Genomic DNA, 25,356 nt, shown 5'->3' with positions numbered 1-25,356 from the left:
GCAAATTCCTTAGAATCTCAAGGCAAATTCCTTAGTGAATCTCAAGGCATATTCCTGTGTGCAAATGAAGTATTCACGGAATACCTCCCATTGTGACTCAAGCTACAATCTGGATGCTTTCCTGAGGTGCTACTTACTCCTTTCCCCCTGAATTCTTACACGCTGCTTGATGCAAAGCAAAACACCTGAATCCCAGTGACCTTTCAGATGCTCATTATAGGGAGCTAAGGGAAGGAATTCTGATGTAAGTTCTTTAGCAAATGAAAAGCACTCTTCCTAACAATGTTTTGACAATTCATAATTTTCATTTCCTAGAAATGCTGAAAGATAGGTAAATTCTTTTCTCTGAATACAAATATTCAATTTCTATGCACAATATTTTCACAAAAAGTCCCCATGTTTTCGAGAATAATTTATTTGTCCTGTATTAAATGATTATCTATGCTATTTCAAAACAGCCTCTACCCTAAATCTTCTGTTATATTCTCATTGAGTCCTGTTACCTACTAAATTATCCTTACACTTACTATACATACTGAAGGAACTTGTAAAATATTAATCATACTACCCAAATGAATAATTATTACCATAATTATTGGCGGCATCCAGTAGTCCTTAATAATTACTTTTGTGATTTTTTTTAAAGTTGAGTTTTCTAAGCCTTTAAAAACTGAGCTTCACTAACAAAAGGATTAATTTTAGAAAGAGAATTTTTTAATTCATATAGATCACATCATAGAAAGTTTGGCTGCTTAATTCCTGTTTATAAATTAGAGAAAAGGTTTGCATTTTCTGGTTTATACCTCCTGAGGTACTCTATTTTTATTTTATCTGCAAATCAACAAAGAACATAAATGAAAAAATAAAAAAAGAACAATTATTTTGCTACAGCTTTCAGAATAGAATGCCAAACATTATGTGGCTTGAGCAGCAAAATTTATTTTCTTAAGTTTTGGAAGAACAAGATCAGGGTGCCGTTAGGACACTAGTCCTATTGGAATAGGATGCTACACTTTTAAAAAAATCTCATCAAGCCTTAATTTTCTCTTTAGAGGGTCTATATCCAAAAACACTCACACACACACACACATACACACAGAGGCTTAGGACTTCAACTATGAACTTAGAGGGTGGTGGAAGATACAATTCAGTCCATAACAAAGTTTTCAAGAATAGTTTTTAGTGTCCATGTGCAATACCATGTCTCAATTTTTGCAGCTCAAGGCAAGAACTGGATCCTGCCTTGGTTGTCTTTGCTTACTTTTCTGTCTTTTCTTAAAGAGTATTTAAATTGTACTATAAATAAATTTGAGACATTCTGTTTTTTTTATAAGCATGAGAGAAATTTTATTTTTATTTGCTGCTTGTCAATAATGTGCTCTCACATTTTAGTGGCATTCTTTTCTATTACGGCATTTGCATGAAGTATTCAAATTACCAGGGCAATATTTCAGGCATGGCAGGATCCAGGAGTTCAGAAGTTTAAATCATTTGGTTTCTCTCCCTTACTTCTTTTTCCCTCACATATATATTATATTCACTGTCTCAGGAAGACTCTCACCTTCTTTACTTCAGAAGAACTCTTATCTTTGCTTGGATCCTCAGATTTTACTTTGACTACTGTAGTAGTGTCTTAAAGTGGAGCACATTTATTGTCCAGCAGGTAAGGGGAATTCCAAGTGACAGGTCAGGTATGATCACCCATTCAGAATCTCAAAGTATAGGTAAGGAGCTCAGAAAAAGTGGATCAAGGTCACTGTGTGGTTCCTATATATTATGTTATAGTATGGCTAATTATACATTGGGCAACAATGTATCAGTCCAGTTATACCATATTGTGAAAGGTTTAGAACTTTCTAAGTAACCAAACTATATCCTAAGAGTAGTCCTTGGGCTAGGTGAGCATTAGACTGATCTATAAGGCTTCATCACACACACAGATGGCTGAACCTGACATAGAGAGACTTTGATTTTAGGGGTTTGGGATGTAGACTAATACAATTGATTTTCAACAGGTGTCCTTGGGACTCTGCAGTGCACAGTAGTTGAGAGACTCTTCTTTAATATATGAAAATTTTTTCCTACCATTGTCCATTCCAAATCATAAATATTTAAGAAATAATATTAAAAACTCACTCTATAGTATCTAGAGTAAGTCCTTTGTGCCAGGCATTTTGCAGGTATTTTTATACCTCTGTAACCCTCACAAAGAATCTCTCACTGCTGCTTTTTTCCTTGAACATTTGTAACAGCTAAGGAATCTGTAACAAAACAACACACAGCTAGTATACAGGTGGTGAGTCTCTAGTTTGAATCTTGGTTTACCTAATTTTAAATTGTTACAACTTTCTATTGTGTCTTAACCTGATTTTCTCAAACCCCTTCAAAATAAATTCCTGAGCTAAAGAATTCTCACAAAAGTCCTGTGTCATAGTAGATGAAGAAATTACAGTTTAAGTAGCAAAATAATATGTTGAAAGTGATCAAGTAAAGTTCACAGTATAGCTGGGACTGGAGGCCTGGTCTGACTTCTAGAGAAATACCTCATTCATGAAAATGACCCTGCCCCTTCCCTGATGAGTAAGAAAGCTGACCCTCTGTTTTGAGATAAAGCATAATACCTCAAACTAAAGGAAAAACTGCATACTGAGATAAGCTATATTGTACAGGTTTCTTCCTATTACTCAAACAAAATATGCCATCCCATATATTTTTGTTTCTTAAAGCATTTCCTTTCAGTACACAAAAACAGTCAAGGTTGAAGCTAAGCAAATAGAACCAATGTTTTCTTGAGGAGGGAAACAACTTCTTTGTTGGAATTCTGAGGCATCAAATCGTCTGTCCTGAAACACCTCTGGGCAAAACTGTTGGACACAAATTATGGCCTCTCCCGTGGAGTGCAGAGGTAATAAAGATCATCCACACTATTGTCTTCTCTACCAATTCCAGTAAGTCAATCTGATAACAGCTTGCAGAGTTCTGAACAGTAACAAGCATAAACAAAACATAACACACAATGCCAAGGAGAATGTAAATTGTCTTTCAATTTACCTCCCAATCCAATTCAAGGTGCAAATACTCAGTTATTTTGGAAAACTTTTTCATCATAAAAATTCAGAGAATCTGTACTGAGTTGTCAACCCTGCCAATAACAAGATAGATTAAACTTTAGTGGGTCAAATTTGGAATTTATTTTTCCAAAACATCCACAACTTAAATCACCTACAGTCTATTATTTTACACATTCCCAGAATAACTTTCAAAATAAAATATAATTAATAATTCTATTAGTACCATGGATAGAGTATTTCACAGTTTAAAATACATTTTTTTCATATATTGCCATATTTTAAAGGAGGTAGATATTATTTATTTTATAAATGGGCAAATGAAGACTCAACAGATTAGATCACTTATCAATGTCTCAGGCTTATAAAAAGGGACATGATGACATTTAGGAGGTCCGTGCCAGAGGTCCATATTTTCAGAAATCAGAAAGAATAATAATGCAATTTGTTATTTTTATGATAGGAATTTTCTAAATAAACTCTGTTCAGCATCTCAATGGATGATTGGATTGCTTTTGTGCCCTATTGATTTATGTGAAAAGCAAAAATGTACAATTCCCCTTTATAAATTTTTGAAAGTTCTCTTCTAAGTAACTTTAGACACTAAGTCTCACTTAGAAATGAAATATTAAATAATAAGATTGCTCTAAAATGACAACAGATATCTACTACACGAACACTATGCCTTGAAGAAAACAATATGCTCTGAAATGCAGGCATTTTTATTTAATCGGCAATGTGAAATTCAGTGTTAGAGGCAACATTATAGCTTATGGTACTCTGAAGAGAACTTATACTAATGGCCATACTCTGCTTCTCCTGTCCCACTTGGCTTTTCAGTTTTATTTTGTTTTCGCCCACATAGACTTTTTCTTAAACATCACACGCTTAGGGGGATCTGTACAACTTGTGAAATATTCTTTTTAATCACCAATTTCTCCTTTCCTCTGAAATATTTTCCATTTCTTTTAACAAGGTTATCTAATGATTTAGCAATTCATAGCTAATAATTCTATTAAAAAACTGACTTAAATAGGAAAAAATAGCCTTCTACTTGTGAATTTTCATACACTGATGTAATTTTTTCTTACATTATAAAATTAGACGTACAGAGTACCATCTGAAGTTAGTACAGTTCATTTTGAAGCAAGAAATTCCCAATTTTTTTATATAATTTTTTTTATTTTTATATTCCCCATACAATTGCGACCCCCTTATTTTGACCCCAATCCCTCCCCTTCCCTCCCCCCACCCCCCATAAAGTGTCTGGTTCATAGTTGTTTGTTGATTTTGATTTTTACTTTCTGATAGTTATTCTCTTTCCTGGTCCCTTATTTAAGTTTTCTAGCTTTGTTTTAGTTGTTCAGCATTTGGGTATAACTGTGGATGTTCAATACAATTGAACATGGTTGACGTTGCTAATTAATTTCCAGTGTAACCCAAAATATCTACTCCCACCCTCAGTTATTCCACAATCCTCAATCATGGGGGCCAGTTTGTTCTTTAACATTGAAATATAATTGGGCACCAAATTCATGTTCCAAGGCAATCCCAGTGCCTTCTGTTTACAATAGCTTGATGAAAATACAGCCAAATTATATTCCTTTATGTCTCTTCATTCAAATTCCTTCATCTCAGTGATGGTGGGTTTAACAGTTTCCAAAAATTATGTGCACCTGAAACTTCAATGCATGACCTTATTTAGAAGTAGGGTCTTTAAAAGTGTAATGTTGGATTCCAGCACACCATAAATTTAATGACTGGCAAGTTCACAAAAAGAGGAGGACGTGTCCGGACTCCGTGAAGAACATATGGAATGAAGACTGGAGTGATGCCCTTACAAACAAAGGAACACTGAGGTTTGGGTGCCACCAGAAACTAGGAAAAGGCAAGGAAGGATTTCTCCCTACAGCTTTCAAAGGGAGTATGATCCTACTGACATCTTGATTTCAGAGTTGGCTGCGGAATCATGATAGAATAAATTTCTGTTATTTTAAGCCACACAACTTGTGATCATTTTCACAGTAGCCAAGGAAACTAACATACATCCTGGCTGAGGCTTTTCCTCAACAATACTTATTCCAGCAATTCACACAATTCTCCCTTTACTTGAAGACGTGCCCTCACTCCACATTGGGATTTAAGAGAGCTTTACTGATGATTTAGGCACAACAGGAAAATGTAAACAAAATATGCTACAACTTACTGCTAAGTCTTACACTTCAATGTCTTAAAATTCTCTGGCATGCTTAGAAACCACAATTTCTTCATTTGGCTATTCTCCTCAATCTCTCTCCTGCCCTCTAAATAACATTTGCAGCTTCGCAACCCAGTGCTCAACCGCTGCGTCACCAGCGGCGCCGGTTCGATCCCCGGCTGCTCCCTGGCCACTGGAGGAGGGTCGCGCATGGCGCGCCGACCTCTCCTGCTGCCCGCTGCTCCCCTCAGCAGTGTACTTCGGTCCTTCTGCCTGCTCTGCTCCCCTCTCTGGCTCTGGTGAATTCTCTCACCCTCCCGCGCTTCTGACTGTACCCAGTGCATGTATAAACAAACAAACAGACAGACAAACAAACAAACAAATAAATAAACATGCCCCTAAAAAATAAATAAATAAATAAATAAATAAATAAATAACATTTGCACACTCCCTGTTCACTAAATCCTCTCGCTTTAGTTTCTTCCTTTTACTTTGTCTCAGGATTTTCAAAATATTTGTCTCCCTTGACTTCCATATTAAAATTCAAAATCTATTCACATTACTTTTCCAGGGAAATGTAAGTTTTTCCAAATATCTGATATCCATGTTGTGCCTTTCATGGCTAAATACCTCATTAAACTGATTTTCTTAAATAAAATATAAGTTCACTTTTGTCAGATGGCAAAACCTTGACAGTCCTTACAAACAGATTTAAAAAAAAAAATTCTGTTACATTTGAAACTCAAATATAAAAATGATTGTAATAAATTGTACCCTAGATCCTAATTCCAATAAATGCTACTAAAAAACCCCATAGCTATGCAGTAAACAATATAATAACTGAAATAACTATACTCCTCAAAAGTTATTTGTAGCCTCTGCTCTTTACTTTCAATCTAGTAGTTTTAGATACATGCAAAGAAGCCTCCAGTGTTCGTATCCTGAATAATTTCAAATTAAAATTTTGTCTTTTAGGAAAGACTTGCATTTGAAGCTCTTTTATAATTTATTTAGGGCTTATATGGATCCATTAACATTGTTGTGAGTGTATTGCTTCCTTTTCAAATAAATGTATTTCAAATTTAAAGGAAAGAAAGAATATCCACAACAAATCGCTAGTAAATAGTCATGGATTTTAAAGATGCTAACATTTTACCACATTTAGTATAGATACTAGTATTTTTAAGTAGTGTAATGTTACCGAGTACAGTTGAAGTTTATGCCTGCCTCCATCACTTTTCAGAATAAACCTTTATGTTTGTATTTATGTTTCTTTCCATTTGTATTTCTATGCATTTACTGTATAAGTATGTATGCATATACAATAGACAGGATTGTTTTGTGTGTAATTTCACATAAGTGACATTGTACTCTGTTATTCTAAGTTTGTGTCATAGACATTGGTGACTATCCAGCTGCCACTTTTTTTTTATTTAGTTTTTAACATAAATTTAAATACAGAAAATAAGAAAAGGATTACATATTCACCATTGGTCCCATATATAATGTTACTTTCAATATGCTTGGGTGTATTGTGCCTGACCTTATTTATCAAATTTGCTTATATACTTAAAATTTAAAGAAAAAATCCTAGTATAGTTACTTAATATCACATTGTAATTTCTTTTTCCATTGTGATGTGACCTTTTTTGACAGCTTAATGCCTCTAAAGCTATCTGCTTAATGGGCATTCTATCATTTTTTTAAAGATTTATTTACTTATGCATACAAGAGCAGGGGTACAGACCAGAGATGCAGGGGTTAAGAGGATCCACCAGAGTGGGGAACAGAACAGGCAGACTGACCGAAATACATTGCTGAGGGGAGCAGCGGGCAAGACAGGAGAGGTCTGCCTCGCCATGTGGGTTGCTCTCTGGCTGGCGGGGGATCGAACATGTGCTGCAGAGGCTGTGGATTGCTTCATAGTGTGGTGTTTAACCCCTTGTGCCACTAGGGAGGCCCCAACTACTACTATTATTAAGCTATTCCTTTTTGTAAGATAGTTAATATGTTTTATTTTCACTTTTAAAAATAAGCCTTGGTCCTCCCTGGTGATGCAGCGGGTCGAGCGCAGTGCTGTGAAGCTGTCCGCAGTCTCTGCAGCGCAGGTTCGATTCCCGGTTGGCCAGGGAGATTCCCACATGGCACAGCAGACTTCACCTGTCGCACCCACTGCTCCCCTCAGCACTGTATTTCAGTCAGTCTGCCTGTTCTGCTTCTGCTCTGTCTCTGGTGAATCCTTTTACCCTCCTGCACTGTCCTGTACCTCAGCTTTTGTATAAAAATAAATCAATCTTTAAAAAAAAATAAAAATAAGGCTTTAAAAACAAAGCAAAAAAAACCAAAGAAATTAACTTCTGTTATATTTAGAATTGGTTTGTCAGGTTACAAAACACTCTTGTGTAAATCACCTGCTCTATTATTTTTCTTTTGATGTCTTACAGTTATAGAGACATAAATGAGCTTTGTGTAATAATTATTTTATGTCTAACTTAAAAACATAGAAATTAGCACTATATACAAGAATAAAAATAATGAGTGCCTTTACAAAATTGAACTATAGTGAGTCAGAGTGGAGATATGTCAAATCACCTAACCTACTGAATTTATTAACATATATATAAGAACAATGTGTTAGCCAAAGAGCATTGTTCAGTCCCACAGGTAAAATCTTGCTGCCATGTCTCATTGCAAATTAATAAATTAATTAAACTACTAATTCTCTGATTGTGACTTGACTTCCTATGCAGATTAGCCACAAGGGGAAAAAATGTCCCTGTTAAGCTGATACAAATATTCCAATTTTTGAGGCAATTACATTTCTCATTGTAAATTGAATTGACATTTAGTCCCAAGATTCTGCTTAACATTAGTCTGCCACTAAGTAATAAATCATCCAAAAGGACAAAATCAGGTTTGGGAATAAGTAGATTCTGATCAAATCCTCCCACCTTGGCTTGGCGGACTCTCAGTAGACAGCCATGTAGTTTTTTTTTTCTATAATAGAACTCATGTCAGATCAGTTTTTCTTTCGTGATTTCTCTCACTGCTTGTACATTTAGAAATATATTCCCTCTAGAGATTTGTCAAATACTGTAACATTTCTTCTTTTGTTTGATATTTTAAGTATTTTCCAATTAAATCACTCAGGTAATGCAGTTTGCATATCAAGAAGGACTATCATTCATTCATTACATAACTCTGCATCAAGTGTCTGCTAAGTGAAAATCTATACTCTGTCAGGTACAGAAAAGATAACTGAAGATTTGAGTTTAGTGGAAATAATATACCAGCTGACTGTGTTTTGTGGTGCTATGGGGGATTGTGGTACAAAGGGAGCTTGAAAAGAGAAACCTACATTAAACCAGGGGATTGAGAGTGGAGAAGCATGAGCTTCGTCTGTGTGCAGAGAAGATAAACTGCCAGGAAGAGGTGTTGAGAGAACATTCCAGTTAGGAACCAAAACCTCAGAAATAAAGAACAGCAAGGTTTATTTGTGAAATGTGAGTAATTAAATAACTGATAAAGAGCAAGGACTTCTTGCTCATGATAAACTAGAAACTTAGAAGGTATCAGTAGGGGTACTCTTTCTGATCCCTGGATCAAGTAAGGGCATGACTAATCTCTGCTTTCCTTTCCAATAAACATTTTTGGTTTTGCATGTCAGGAGGTCGCTGATATAACTGTTCAACTCTGCTGTTATGGGGTAAAATCAGCTATAGGCAATATGTAAATGAATAGGTGTAACTGAATTCCATTACAGCTTTATTTACAGTATGGACAGTAGAGGGAATTGGCTCAGCGGTACTTACAGGTACTGATTGCTAGTTTAGAGAGGTCTCTTTAAAATAGTAGAAAATAATGTTTGGAAATAACAAAGGTCAAATAAACTCACATCTGAAATCACAGAGTAGGATTTATCTATCTGCAGAAGCTTATGCTAATTGGCTCAGGACTCCTCTTTGAGAAGGATTAGCCTTAAATAGGGAATTAGTAAAAAAGATATTTTAATAAGGTCAATAATATTAAAGATAATATAGGCCTTTCATTGCTCTCTTCACAAAGTAGAAACCTCAAAATTTTCAAAACTAATAAAAGTAGCTGCTTGACATATGCATGCCATAGTTTAAAAATGCACTATTTCTTCTAATTTTCATAAAAACCTTGAAAATATATGAGTCTTGAAAGCAGGATATGTGTTTTATTTAAATTATTACCAGAATCCAGAAAAAGGCCTGACACAGAAAAGTTGTGTTCAGATGCATTTAATTAAGAGTAAATGCCATTTTCTCTCTTTTAACAGCTGAAAAATATGGTCCTAGAGAGGTTACATGGTTTAAGAAATTTGCAGAATCAGTATCAGAGCCATCACTACAAAATAGATTATCAGACTCCTGGATTTTAACTTTCTGTCATGCTCTACACTCATGGATATAAAAAAGAACATATGGCTAAATATGTAGTATAATTAAATGCATAAACACACTAAAATTACGATGCCTTCTTTGGAATGTACTCAGTGTCTGCTCAACAAGAAATGCCTTCCCACCTTTACCCAGAAAGGCCATGTGAATACAAGTGACACTGCCTTTGGTCAAGCTGCTTAGCCCATAAGTGGGTATCTGATCCAAACTATGTCCTAGAAGAATTTCCTTAGAAATTTTAGAAAAGTCACTATAAAAGAGACTAAAATATAAATTTAGAGATTATAACAGATATATTCTATCATGTGGACTAGAGAACAAAAATATCCAGCTTGCAAAAAAGAGAAGACTGAAGCAATTTACAGAGATGCTTGGATTAAAGTTAGAGGGAGAGTCCTTAGTGGTTTCAAGTCTTAAATCAGCTGTTTCAGATTCTTAAATATAACTTTCTACCTGGTTTCCATAGGGCATTCAGTGGTCCCCAAAATACATTATCACTTCCATTTTGGTTTATATTTCTGTTTTAACCAATTATAAAATAATAATGCAGTCTCATTTAGTGAGCACACAGTATTTATCAGTCATTTATCTAATTTAAATCTGGAAAAAGTCTATGTAAAGTTAAGAGGAAAATTAAGACGGTTAACCAGAAAAAAAATATATGAAGATTGTTCACTTGTAAAATTTTAGATACAAGATAAAAATTATTCAACTTTTATTTATATCATTTTTCAATGCCAAAAAAATTCATAGGTATTATTTATATCCATATGACTATGAGCTGGTTAAATTGAAAAAAAATGCTGTAATTGAGGCTGATCAAAATAACAAAATGAACTTTTCTCTATAACTTAAACAGACTACTTGAATGTATGTGACAACTCTTGAATGTCTATGTACCAACTTGAGAATGTCGGGGATCAGCAAAGTGTGATCACTTGTCAGTAATTGATTTATAATAGAAAAATAAGTAGGGACCATAATGTAACATATACAGATGTCAAAGTATAATTCCATATAGAGTGGTGCAGCGGAAGCATGCTGGGCCCATATAATTCTGTATACCTGGCTACTACAACCATTCTGTAAGCTAAATTCAATTAAAAGAAAAAAAAAATGACTACATGGTAAACAAATGTTGAATTAGAATACTATATATCTCAAACATATATTTTATAAATCAGTGTTACCTCAATAAAAAATGTATTTAAAAAATACTTAGGTGACAAGTATTGCCATATCCAAACATTTTCAGCCCCAAAGAATTCATATAGAGGGGCTTACTCTCCTGCAGAATCCCAGAAGTCTGGGGGATTCAGTGGAAATCTGCACCTATTCTCTTTTGAATAAATGAGATCAAAAGGTTGTCTAAAAACATTGGCAGCAGTTTCTGACATAGCATGCATCCTCATTTAAATATATAATATGTTCTAGGTTAGTGGTTCTCAAAGTATGTTCACTGAACCAAAATCATCAGCATTACCTGGAAATTGTTGAAAGCACAAATTCTTGGATCTCATTTAAGACCTGAATCAGAAATTTTGGTATGCGGTTAGGAAAATATGATTCTGACATACTGCTATGGATTGAATTATGCCCCCCATCCCCACCCCGCAGCCCCAATGTGATCATATTTGATGGTGGGATCTTTGGAGATAATTACATTTAGATGAGGTTGTGACGGTAGTAGTATCCTTTTAAGAGACTAGAGTTTGTTCTCTTTCTTCTCATGAATATACACTCAGGAAAGGCCTATTAACACCCAGTGAGCAGGCTTCTAGGTGCAAGTCAAGAAGGTGATAGTACCAGACCCCAAATCTGGCAGTACCTTGATCTTATACTTCCTGAATCTAGAACTGTGAGAAATAAACACCCATTGTTTAAGCTACTCAATATAGGATATTTTGTTATTGTAGCCTGAGCTAAGAACCATACTGAAGTGTGAGGGCAAGCAAGGCTCTTTAATAATTTGGGGAGGATTAAAAATGCTGAGAACACTGACATATATTTGGATAATAAGACAACCAGTTTCACATAACCTAAACTTTTGACTATGTTGTCTGTTTTGTCATAGCATCATGCAAAATATATCATGCTTGAGTGTGTTACTTCTGTGAAAAAATTGGGGTGACACTATTTATTACATGATTCTAATATTTTAAAACTTTACACATTCCATTCTTGGATGATTCTTTCCTATTTTGTTAGATAATTATGGTGAATTATTGGGTCATGAAAATATCTTGCTGGATAATTGAGAGTTTGAGTACAACAATAGCAAATTATTTTCCTTTTAAAAAATTTTTTAAACTCTTGTTTACTGAAGAATTATTTATGCACTAAGGCATGATTACATTAATTTAATACTTAGCACTGAATTACATTTTGTAAAAATCAAGAAATAATTAAAATTGTAGGACTACTTATTAACTTGTTAGCTTATTATGTCTTTAGAGTGGTTTAGCTGGTTAGTTTTGTTATAGGGAATTGTTGATTTTCTTTATACATTATTGGATTACTGTTTCAACAAAACTTACTCCAATTAGAAAAAAAATTGTTACTGCATTTTTTTCTTCAATAAATTGAGCTCTAAAATTCATAGCCCTAAAACTTCATTATCATGTTAAATATTTTTGTGGTAACAGTCACATCTTCTTCTCTCTATAAATCAGTGTCACTCAAACTTACATTTGAAATAGTATATTTTAAATAACGATTCACTAATTTTTATGAATATTAAAACATACTATTTTTAATTAGCACTAACTAAATTTAATAAAATCTTTGTCTCTGCATTCATTCTGTTCTTCAGTCAAATAATTTTAAACAAATACTACAATAGTGTAAGTTATTTAAATAAATTGATTCTACAAGGGAATTGTTTTGTAATATTAATTTATGTTTATTTATATTCTATAGGTCTAAAATATTGTTGGCCTTTAAAAACAGGAAACAGCTACATTCCATATTTATGCACATCTCTGTGCATGATCAAGATTTTATAAAATGTTATTGTATATATGGCAATTTTGATTGACATTGCAGAACAAAATTATTTTATAATTATAAATAATTTACTCTTTCACAGTTTGTTCCTTCAGTGATTTTTCAATATATGCAAAAACTGTCTCACTTTTACCTCACTGATTTTCTTCAAGAATGGAAAAAAAATAACACCTTGGGACAAAATCTGAGGGTCTTATAACAAGGAATATCTTTGGTATTTCTAAATGAATGTTGTTGCTGTAGTTATCTAGCATTCTAATTAAAAGATAGATTGTTTGTTTATCTAGTGTTGTATTTATGATATTACAAAATACTTCTGCTTGACCTTTATACTATTGAAAGTCACCAATTGAATGTTCCACTTTGTTAGTGTGTCCAAAAATAATGAATCATTTCATTATACGTTTTTATAAATGGTATGAAAAATGGTATGACACTAACAAACCTGTAACTGCTGAATTTTCAAGTCATTGTAAAATAGTTTTTAAGTATTCTCATATATGTAATTTATGTGTTAAAATGGATTTTACTCTAGCTTTGAGTCATGTAATATGTTTGCAATTAAACTTTTTACCAATAGGTGGTGCTAGAAAGTTTAATATTTATTCCAATAGTTGAACTTACTGGAAAAATGTGCTAAAAACTTTTTTTTAAGAAAGTATGAAATAATGTGTACATAATTAACCCTTGCTTGTTTTTGTTGCAGCTCCATTTAAGACCGTTCGACTGGTTGGTGGTGGAGGCTCTCATGAGGGAAGAGTGGAAGTTTTCCACAATGGCCAGTGGGGTACAATTTGTGATGACCACTGGGAATTGCGTGGTGGACAGGTCATCTGTAGGAGTTTGGGCTACCCAGGTGTTCATAGTGTGCACAAGGGAGCTTATTTTGGACAAGGTAATTTACTTTTTTTTTTTTTTAATGAAACGTGGTCATTCTCTAATAGTGTAGAACCAAATAGAGACAGAAACAGAAGATAGGAAAAAAATTCTATGTAGGGTCATTTTTTAAATGACTTTTCCTAGAAAGTAGAAGTAAAGAAAAAGAGATATTAAAACAAGTGGCATATGCTTTCAAACAACCATGATTATTTAAATATTATTTAGATCCAGTTGACTACTTGTAAATATTAACACAAAGGAAAATAGAGTGATTGATAAGTAGAAAAGAGAAATGTGGGCAAGTGAATTATTGACAAGGGATGACATACCCTGGGAAGCTCATTTTACTTATCTACATCTTGTAGGTATCTGGGCAATACCGTGTTTTCATGTATATTGTCTCTTTTTTTTTTTTATTTGTTTGTTTGTTTGTTTGTCTCTTTTGTGGAGCTAGAGAGGAGGGTAACAGCTTCTGCAGTTACTTTAGTGATGTCCCAAGGAATGAGATATATTATTTCATGATTAAACACCTATATTCTGAAAGAATAGTGAAAATCCATGAAAGAGAAAGAAGCAATTACATGTGCTATGTGTATCTACCACTTCTGACTTACCTTCCTTTAAGGAGTATCACATAAAATATGTGAAGAGAAAGGTTACTTTCCCCTCTATTTGAGGTTAATAAAACATTGAATTATTCTTTACTGTTTGCATATTTGTGAATTTTCACCTAATGATGCACTAACCTTTTCTTCCATTGTATTAAAATAGCTAGGAAGAGATTTTGCATGGGTCAAATATTTGAACATATATCCCTGAATTTTTACTTAATTTTAAAAATAAATCAGCCCCTTACAAAGCTTTTGTGTATAAAACATATACAAATGCTTCAATTCTGCATGAGATTTTAGAAAAAAAGTAACCATATTTGTTATACTAGAATTTTAAAGTCAATATTTCATATATATTTATCTTACTGTCTAGATCTGATAAAAAATTCACATATCAAATATATATTTCACTTTTTGATTTCATGTGTTATTCTAGTTAGATATGGGCAAGAGGAAATCATATGCAACATTTTAGAGATAAAATAGCACCATTACCAGATAATTTTATCTGTAGTGATAAAATATGAGAGTATGCCAATTATCATATCAGAGCATTAGAACAAGATAGATAAGATAATTCTTAAATTCATGAAATATACGATTAAGTAATATGCTACTTACAACTTGTTAAGCAGTAATTATGTGCTAAGCGTTGTGCTAAATAGCTAGATTGTAGCTATTTAGGTCACAACTGCATCCTTCATCCTCTTCCTAAATGAACTCACTCTAATAGATTTAAGAGAGGAATTTAAGCAGAAATCCAGATTCTAAGGTCTTCAGAGTCCAGAAAAATAACTTAATTTCTTGGAAAAGCAGGGAAGATAGAAAGCAGTGATACTAAAAGTTTCTATACTCAGATTTGGCCCCTAGCAACCTGTTTTTTAATTTGTGCCTTAAGGGATTGAATAGAAGAAATAAAAGAACTGGAAAAGATCCATCATTTGGCATAGCCAAATAGATCTTTGAAATTTCCAAATGTTCCACCTCTGCTACATATTCAGAAATTTTCCCCCAGGTTGAAAAATGTGGCACCAAAATCATCTGACCCCTCTAAAATTTACCAGCTAAAGTGAAATAGTTTAAATATAATAAGCTGACTTCTTTTTTTCCCTGCAGAAGGGAAAAAGAAAAAAAAAAAAAGACCAATTCTTGGTCACTAGAGAATCAACAAATTAGTCAGTCATTTAAAAGACTAAGTTACCACTCTGAATCTCCATAATGCTATACAGGGTGAGAATCCATTTGTATGGTAACTAAGATTCATAGCATTAAAGGCCATTTATTTTAGATATCTAATTCTATAAATGTTTCAAATGATTCTTAGAAGTCATATATTGACTTCTAATAGAAGACATGTAATTCTCATCCATGGTTACTCACGTGGTGGATGGCTAAAAATTCCTCAGTCTCAGAAATAACAGCATATAGATTGTTTGACTTCTCAATTGTGCAGGTTTTTTTTTTTTTTTTTTTTTTTACGAAATGTTATTTGCCAATTCATATAATTTAAAGTATATGGAGTAAATGAACAGTGCAATCCAAAAAGAGAAATTTTCCTAAAATACCTCTCATCAAGGTGAATTGTTGTATAGCTTACATTATCCAGAGTTGACAACTTTGATTTAACTCTGTATGAAAAAACAGGTCTGGTGGTAACTTTTATTATTTTATTTTTATTTTTCAGTTTATTAATTTCTTATATCATGAAGTAAACCTCTAATTTATTGCAATGAGAAAAACAAATTCAGAGCAACAATCATCGTACATATACCTTACCAATCTTAAAAGGTTTGGCAAATTATACCATTAAGGTTGGATAGGGAACAAGACATCCCATCCAGTTATATTTCTTCTCTGACTTAAAGACTTGCCGTAGACTTCAAAGGTGTTTTTCAATTTAAGTTCAAACACCAGTGGCAAGAACACAGTTAGAGACTATTGTCTTAAGATTGCATTAACTTTAACGCCTAGTCTCACAAGTGAAATACTCGTTCTCCCACAGCTTTTATTCATGCTTACTTATATCTCCAGGGATTTCTGGACTAAAGCATTGGTAAGAAAGGAAGGAAATAACTATTCTGAAATACTGGCAAGAAATGTTTTCTATTTAAATAAGTAATCAAGCAATAGAGTTTAGTCTCATGAAGTTAGCTGGCTACATGGAGCTATTCTCTCGTTTTTGCTGCAGATAGCTGAGTACTTCTTTAAGATGAGTGTGCATTTTTAGTGAGACTGTGATTCTATACATTATGCTAGAGTTTTATTGTAATAAAAGAAGCAGGTATTTCAGGATTTTGTCTTTTCTTTCACATTTTCGAGTGCCTACTGAAATGAATTGGAAAGACTAGGAGTTTTATAATTAAGTAGATACAAGTTGAAACCTTAGTTCTGCTACTTATATCTCAGAGTTTCAATTTCCTTTTCAATATCATGAGAATAATAAAACCAAACCAGCAGATTTATTTTGAATCTTAAATGAGCTGGCATATAGAAAGTGCCCAATACAAAGCCTGACTCATAACCTTGCTCAAGAGTGGCAAAGATCACAGCCAGCAACAATACCAAACTGTTAATTACAATTTATTTGCATCCTTTTTGAAAGACAGAAATCTCAGATCAGCATGATATTATAGGGTGATATTGATGATGTTGCAAGGGTCATGAAGTTGAATGTGATTTTCTTTTGTACAGAAGTATAACAGAAGAAGCAGACTGAGGGGGATCTCTAATATCCTCCCCACTCAGTATAGACCCAGCTCTTGTTTCAGCACTCATTGGTAGTGTTCAGTACTAAACAATTGAAGAATGATTATGCGAATTTTAAAATAATAAAGCACAATGAGCTGGGAGAAATAATAGAACTGAGGTTATTTGTTCTGAAGAAAAAAGGAATCTGAGAAACTAATTTCATGATCTGCTTCATTGCGCCTTGTATTTTAAGAAACAGACTTAACATGGTAAGCTGATTTTGGATTAGACATGGCCAACAACCTTTTTATATAAAGCTGTTTACACTCCTCCTTTTTTCCCTACTTCTCTACCTTAAATTTACAGTTTCATTCAGTAGGAAAAGAAAACACAATCTGAATGCAGAACAGAGATGGAAAAAGTACTCAGAAATATGTGAGTGGAAAGCAAGGGGAGAGAAAGAGATAAGCGTTACGGTTTTAATTATTTGTTATTCTCTTAGGAAAACCAGAAGAATCAAACGAATGCTATCTAATATATTATTACCAAAATTGAAACAAAAAACATTTTTTTCAAACTTATCTCCTCTGTATAATTCTACCATTAAAGAAAGAAGACAGTTTTCCATACACAGTTTCCCTCTCCTTTCCCCCCTGGTTTAAAGTAACAAAACAGTCTTAGCAAAGAAGAATCCTTGTTAGCTTTAAGAACAATTAGCTTTGCAGCTGCTAGCAAAATGATTTATAGGACTAGAGCTTAAAGTATGTTCCTTTAAATAGATTCTTCCATTTTGATACACCTTTTGCATAAAGTAGAATGTTGTTCCTCCCCCTCCACACCCCCGTTCCCCCAAAATGTTAAATTAAGGAAGCATTGTGAGAGCATGGAAACTGAGTTACTTCTTTCCCTGTGCAGGCTTTCCAATTTCTTGTCCCAGAGATCTCCCTGTAGTAAACTTGAATGAGCTTTATCAGATGATGGCGCTACCTGCTCCCAGAATTTGTTCCAGGTGTATCTGGGTCTGTACATTGAAGCAGGAAGTAAGACTAGGTCCTGGAGTAGTTCTCTTGTCTTCAAAACTTGCAGGCATTTGTGCTGTGAAGATTCAAACTTCAAAGCAGAAACAGAAGATAATTCTATCCTTACGTGCCATCTTTTATACATCACCCCTTTCACATTACATAATCAGTTTCTAAGTAGAATTCTAAAAGATACAAGAATAAATTGAAGGAAACCAAACATATAACTGCATCACTGAACTATCCTTTCATACGTGGGAGTAAAAATAATCTCAAAAATAAATATTTCAATGTTTACTACATGATTTCATTTATTGCTTTCAGTGTCTGTAAAAAATGCATATTACACTTCCAGTTTTTTTAGAGAAGGAAAATAAAGCTGACAGAGATCTCACAAAATTGGGGTCAAACTTAAATTGTTATTATAGTGGTTGGTGGGGAATGGTTAAGATTCATGCCTTAACCTGACTCTGCTAGTTAGAATGTCCTTCTATCCTTAAAATTTCATTTCTAAAAATAATTTCATTCTTCTTGAGAATCTTAGAATTGTAGAATTTTGAAGGTAAATGAAATCTTAAAGCTATTTTATATCTATCCCATGAATTCTGCAAATATAATAAAATTAAGGCAAAACAAGTGGCTTCTCCAGAACCACAAAAATAGAATCTAGAACTATAGTCTAAGTTTACCCTTTCTCTACTCTTATTCCCATTTCACTTTCAACTTTAATCCAAAATGTGATATTTTTCTGAAAGGAGAGGTTCTTGACAAACACTTCTCAATAGAAGGTCTTAAAAGTGATACAAATTCATGACACCCAACCATAACTGGATTTAGTTAAAATTCATTCAGAGCAGAGACTTTTAACTGTTTGTGATATTTGCCTCAGAACTTTTCTATTCAGCAACTTTTCTATTCTAATCCCCAAGTCTCATCACTTGACTAATGCATGAAAGCTGATTACCTTTGTTTTTCATAAAAGTGGTGGGTTACTGAGATCAAATTAAAGAAATTCAAATTCTTCAAATAAATATAGTTATATTCATTTTTAAAAATAGATTAAGATAAAATGATATTATATGTCAAATATGCTCAAGTATCACAAATGAAGTTCATAAAACTACAGAAGTCATGGACAACACTTTTTCATTTGCTTTTAGAAACTCAGTTGTCTTCTTTGCAACCCTCAAGTTGTAAAGGAAATCATAGATATATAGATTAGTAGATAAATGATAAATAGATGAAGAAATAAAAATACATCTGAAATATACACATCATTTTTTCATAGTTTTACACTAATAGAAGGGATAATTTAGAGGCAAAAATGTGCAGTGATAGCAGGAACAATAAAATTCCTTGAGTAACAATTATTACCTCAAGAAGTAAACGCAAATTTATTTTTTAATCTTGGAGGTTTACAGGAAGATAAAATTTTATGAATTTAACGCTACCTTTACATTAATGTTTAATGAAGAAAACAATTTGGAATGAGATGGAAAATGTTTATTAAATAAATTTTCCCCTTAGGCTCAGTAGTCCTGAACATATTAATATAAAAATACAACAGCCAATTTTTGGAAATTATTTTTATAACTCTACTTGAGCTACTTTGTAGTCAATGAACAGCAAAAAAATTTGAATGTTATCATGTTCTGCTTCTTGCCTCTATTCTCTGTAATTTTGAGAAGGTCATTCATCCTCCCTGAGTCTCAGTTTACCTGTAAAATGAAAATAGTTGCCATTACCTTACAAGGTTTGATAAAAAGTAAATTTAGACTATTTATATGAAAATATAAGACTTTGTTGACAATCTCTGAATCTTTCTCACATAGCAAAAGACCAGAGTTAATGAATGACATAACATATTTATCACACCCATGTATTATTGGTAGGAAAATCAATGGAATGGGAGGTAGGGGATTCAGATGCCAGTATCATCTTTGCCACTAATTACATGTGGACTTCAATTGCTTCATTTACCTAAAATGGAAGTCCTCACTAAGGATATCAATCCAAGAGAGAATAAATTTTGATTTTGTTCCCCCATGTAGATATTCAAAACAGATTTGCAGAATGACTAAATCTAACAATGGAAGGGATTTGGGTAAATCATTACGTGAAGACACAGTGTGGGGATGCTGGCTCCATCATGCATTATCTCTGTGACTTGTGACTAGATCTTTAAATTGTAGAGTGAAAGCATCCCAGTCCCCTGGGTATAGGGATCATGGAGTCATATCTTTCTCATGTGCCCAATTATAGCCTTGATTTTTATGAAAAACTTTACTTTGCTCTGTTTATACAATTTCTAAATGTCCATAAATACAATAAATACAATTTATAAATGTCCCATTACTTTGGGTCCCTTCCATGTGAACATGGGATTAATTTTACTATTTGAGCAATTATTATTTGTCTATATCTTTGAGTAGCCTTTTGAGGCTTCCCAAAAATCTGTATCTACTGTATATATTTAAAAAGAAATACATACACAAACATGCTCATACTCACAAATACTCACAAGTACAAAAGGAACCTTGCTATACTTAGCAAGAGCAAAAAGGAAAGCATAAATTGTTTGTGGCAAAGCTTCTGATTTTGAGATCCTATTATCTGAACCTTTTCTCTTTTAATCTGCCTTAAAATTTCAAGTCAAAAAAGTTCAGTACTATTATTAACATTTCAGTAAGTGCTTGAATTCTCCAGACTACTATTACTAGTCTTCAATCAGCCTGGGAAAATCATTGCTTTTTAAATAGAGACATTGTGTTCTAATGATTTAATATATACATAATATTAATTAATGCATTATTTGTGTGTGTGTGTGTATGTATAATGTTCCTACAAAACAAAATAAAATTTGACTCTTATTTGGATCTTTCTAGTAAAAACACAAATTATTCAAAAAGTAACTGGATATACCAATTTCTTTTATATGTAGAAATAAAATGTCCTGTGTAACTCTAAGAGTAAATAAAAGCATGTCTTCATAGAGAATGTGTATATAGACATCTAGTAACTACAGGTTTCAGACTTAGAGATTCTACTTAGATCTAAGGTCTACAGTTCTGCCAGACAATAATTCTATAGTATGGTAGTTCTGATGATGGCATTTATTTTGGTAACTCACAATATAAAATTCAAGCAAATTTATAACTTGATTCCAGCTTCCTATCCAACTTCCCCAATGATTCCTCCTCCCCTAATTAATATACTTAGTATTTTAGATGCTTGAGAATGTTAACTGTCTTCATACAGCAAGCATTTTCATGCTGCTTCCATTACATGGGATGACTTCTTTTAAATTTTCTTTTTTTTTCTTTTTTTTAAATTTTATGTATTTTTTACATCATTTTTCATTTTTGCACAATGTGTGCATTTTCATCTTGGTTATAGTCCCCCTTGTTTTGATCCTACTCCCTTCTCTCCATCCTGTAGTGTGTCTCTGGTTGATAGTTGCCTGTTGATTTTGATTTTGAAAACTGTTGTAATAAATAGCCATGTTTGTGGCTTAGATTTTTTTTTTCCAAAATTTATTTATTTGTACAAGCACTGGGGTACAGGCTAGAGGCACTGGAGGGTTAGAGAATTCACCAGAGACAGCAGGGAGCAGAACAGGCAGAAGGACCAAGGCACACTGCTGAGGGGAGCAGTGGGCAAGACAGGAGAGGTCTGCCGTGCCATGTGGGAATCTCCCTGGCCGTCCAGGAATCGAAACCACGCTACAGAAGCTGCGGGCAGCTTCATAGTGCTGCGTTCAAGCGGCTGCGCCACCGGGGAGGCCCCTGTTGCTTAGATTTTAAATCACATTTACATATTAAAACTTCTAGGCCCAAACAGATAAGAGGAAAGCTATCACTGCTGAGAGGTATGTATGTCCCACATGCATTTTAAACCTAGAGAGCAGAGATTTAACAGCAGAGAACACCATGCATATCACCCTCTAGACTAGATAACTGGAACTAGAGAATGGGCAGATAACTTGCAAGAGGTAAGCTGATTATATATTAGTGAACAATTGTTGATAACAATTAGGCCAAGGGCATTAGTTACAGAAGGATATCCACTGACAAGCACAAAATTTTAGCACAGCAAGGAAGAAACTATAGAGATACCCTTGTTTCTTTAAATATCAGAAATTTCCATATCATGGAGTAAAGCAGTGGATGACTCCATTTCCCAAAGTCTTAGTCCAAAAATTTCCTCTTGGCATTTGTACCCACCAAGGCTCCCTCTACTTCTAGCATCATTTGCTGAGTTAGGAGATCCACCCATCTTTCTAGGGTATTGGAAACCTTTATTTTATAAAGGTTTAGATCTCAACTTCACCAGTTATTTCCTCTGACAGGTATGTCTTTTGATGAATTTGGGGGTTAATATCTTTTGTACATAGGTATTGCTTTTTGCACTGCAGCCTTTACCAAAGGAATATACTGTTTCCTGCAAGGAATAGTCATTCAGAGCACCAACGATTGGTACAAACCCTGTAGGGCTAACAACACTTGGTAGCTGGTTATGTCTTTTACCACCTTATTGAGTCTATTTTGCTTCAGTTAGTAGGTCTGTTATAAGGTCATTTCTTCCTCTGAGGACTTTAAACTTGCTTGATTCATCAAATAGGATATCTGAATTTTCATCTGCTGCTAAACATGCTTTTCTTCCTTCTGATAATATTCAATATTTTCAGTCTTTGGGTTTGTGCCAACTGACTTTTCTCAGTGTTGAACTCTTCTGCCTGCACATCTATTCTTTGCTTTCTCATTGGCTTCTTGTTTAGTAAAAGTCACCATATGCTTAATCAGCAACACAGAGGGTGATGCTGAAAGAGAAGCTAGGCTAGAGGGCAACTGGCTCAAATTGACAGGGGATAATGGAAGCAGTGGGAGAGGAAAAGCCTTGACTTTTTATATATGGAAAACATCTATCCATTTTCTTGGGTTAGCTCTAATGTTATCCATATTGTGATTACAAAACTCCAATATCTGCTAATTTATTCATATTTTACATGTACATACTACTATATAATTATGCACATTATTAACCATACATATTGTTAACTTGTATTTGAGCTTACTGAATATTTGGAAAAAAAGTGAGACTATCACTGCACCATTATATATGCCTCTTTGAAAAACAAGACTTCATTTAAGTTTTATAGTTACACAGAGATCTGTTTCTAAGTTGAATTTTTTTTTTAATTTTTTAATTTTATTTAATTTTTTTAAAGATTTATTTATTTATTTATACAAGAACCAGGGTATAGGCCAGATGCACGGGAGGGTGAGAGGATTCACCAGAGACAGAGCAGGGAACAGAAACACACTGCTGAGGGACGCAGCGGGCCAGAGAGGAGAGGTCTGCCGTGCCATGTGGGACCCTGGGCAGCCGGCCAGGATCAAACTGGCACTGCAGAAGTTGGGGACAGCTTCACAGCGCTGCGCTAAACCGCCTGCACCACCAGGGGAGGCCCTAAGTTGATTTTTTAAAAAATATGTTTTATGTAGCTCTTGGGACGGAAGGAGAACCTTTCAACATCATATTGATCCAAATGGGAAAAAATGCATTATTGATTATGCTTACAGTATAATCATAATATTTACCTTCTACCAATTGTGCAAAGGTGTTCATTGAAATTTAACTGCTAAATCATCAGTTTCTTGATGGCATGAAATGTTCTTGAAAACTCATCAGGAGATTTGTGATATTGTATGTTTAACAAAATCCAATGAAATAATTCATATAGAAGTTTTTTAAAGGTTTTGTTTCCAATTGCATTAAGTATAAAAGAAAAGAGAACTTTTATATATGTGATACACTTAGAAAATCCTCAGAGAATATCAGAAAAACATTTCCAAACTTTAATTTTTTAAATTATCTTTCTTTGGCATGAGTTCCTTTCAATAAAACAGTTGTTTTCTTAGTCATTGATGAAATAATGTCCTTATCTTGAAAGTGAGTTAGCTCATTTATTTAGATAGTTAAATATCTTCAAGGTAGCTTACTGTGGCAGACATTGTTTTTCCTTCTAATGTGTCTGAGGAAGAGCTCAGACAATGAGAAATATATTAGCTCTGTCATTTTCTTGTTTGCTTATATTTACAATTAACAAACCATGTTTTTTTTTTTACTTTGTAAATCCATTGCTGATTGTATTTGTCTGTTTAATTAAAAATAGATATTATAGTTAGTAAACTAGCCACAGGTAAGCTGAAATCCATTGGCAGCTAAGGACAGAACTCTAGGATATATTATGTGACAGATATGTCTTTTACAGATAGACTTCAGTCATTAAGACATGGCACTTATCCATTATGATTAAAGTTTATTTCCCAGCTTATTTCAAAACAAAATTAATTGTTTAAATCCTTAGAGAAAGCCAGTCATTGTTTCTACTATGATTTCCTAGAACTATGTATGTAGAATTCTTATTGCTTTGTATTTTATTAGTTTACACATTGACAGAGTATAAAGTTTTTTGGGGCAGGCAATTAATTTTTCACTCCCAATAGAGTACAGAACTTGTACATATGATTAACACATTTTTATTAAGATAGTGAATGAAATAATGACTTTATCTCTCTCAAATATAAACACGAATGTATATTTACTAATTCTATTGTTTGATTTTGCAGGGTCTGGCCCAATTTGGCTGAGTGAAGTATTTTGTTTTGGAAGAGAATCATCTATTGAAGAGTGCAGAATTAAACAATGGGGAGCAAGAACTTGCACACATTCTGAAGATGCTGGAGTCATATGCACTTTATAATGTATCGCATTTTCACTTACATTTGTACACTCATTGTTGCAAATAAGATTTTTATTATTTTACTCCATTAAAATCAGTTTCATGAATATTTAAATGATTAAGATTACTGTGCAAAGAAATAGAATATTAACAAAAATCACTGGATAAATATTGAATGACTTCATAATTATTTGTCTATATTTTAACTGTTTTCACTACTACAGGATTCTACGTGGAATTTTTAAATATAATGACACATATTCAATTGAATATACTGAAGTTTAAGGTTTCTAGATAACAAATGACAATGACAATTGAAACATACACCAATCATTAGTCCAATTTGCATCTTTACTGCAAGTTTATAATTTTTGTCTTTATAATCTTTTTAGTTGATTTTAATTACTTTCTGAATAATAAGAGGGTTGGGAATATTTCTTTTGTGCCAACTTTACAAAATCTCCAATCTCTACATTTTTAAATTAAAAATTTTATCTGGTTATTAAGATGTCTGAATGCGCAGTCACTTGACTGTCAAATAGCAATGTTAAGGATATCTTTTAGCCATGGAGCTTACTTTACATGATCATGTATTGACAATTTTTTGTTTGTTATATGGAATCTTAAAGTGAGTTGGAAGCAGGACATATGAAAAAAGACACAGGCCCACCATTGCTAAATATGTCCTTGTAATGGGTAGATGAAAATTGACATTTTCA

At 33.5% G+C, this 25,356-nt stretch overlaps 1 protein-coding gene and 1 pseudogene across 2 annotated transcripts in view; one reads left to right on the top strand and one right to left on the bottom strand.

The window, feature by feature from the left end:
* The window catches only part of MSR1 (macrophage scavenger receptor 1), a gene marked incomplete at both ends in the record, with an annotated part of 66,811 nt that extends 42,153 nt beyond the window's left edge, over positions 1-24,658 (top strand). Inside the window, 2 exons of the mRNA XM_084231389.1 lie at positions 13,402-13,590; positions 24,525-24,658. Coding sequence (XP_084087515.1) covers positions 13,402-13,590; positions 24,525-24,658 — 323 coding nt within the window. The remainder of the gene's footprint in view (positions 1-13,401; positions 13,591-24,524) is intronic.
* LOC311169842 (V-type proton ATPase subunit E 1-like) lies at positions 22,080-22,654 on the bottom strand (annotated as a pseudogene). The gene has a single exon. The product of its transcript is annotated as a V-type proton ATPase subunit E 1-like (transcript).
* Positions 24,659-25,356: the final 698 nt, after the last annotated feature.

The sequence above is a fragment of the Talpa europaea genome, assembly GCF_964194135.1.
Source record: "Talpa europaea genome assembly, chromosome: 4".
Lineage (NCBI taxonomy): Eukaryota > Metazoa > Chordata > Mammalia > Eulipotyphla > Talpidae > Talpa > Talpa europaea.
Note: the sequence above shows the minus strand (reverse complement) of the source record. Positions and strands in the feature narration are given on the sequence as shown.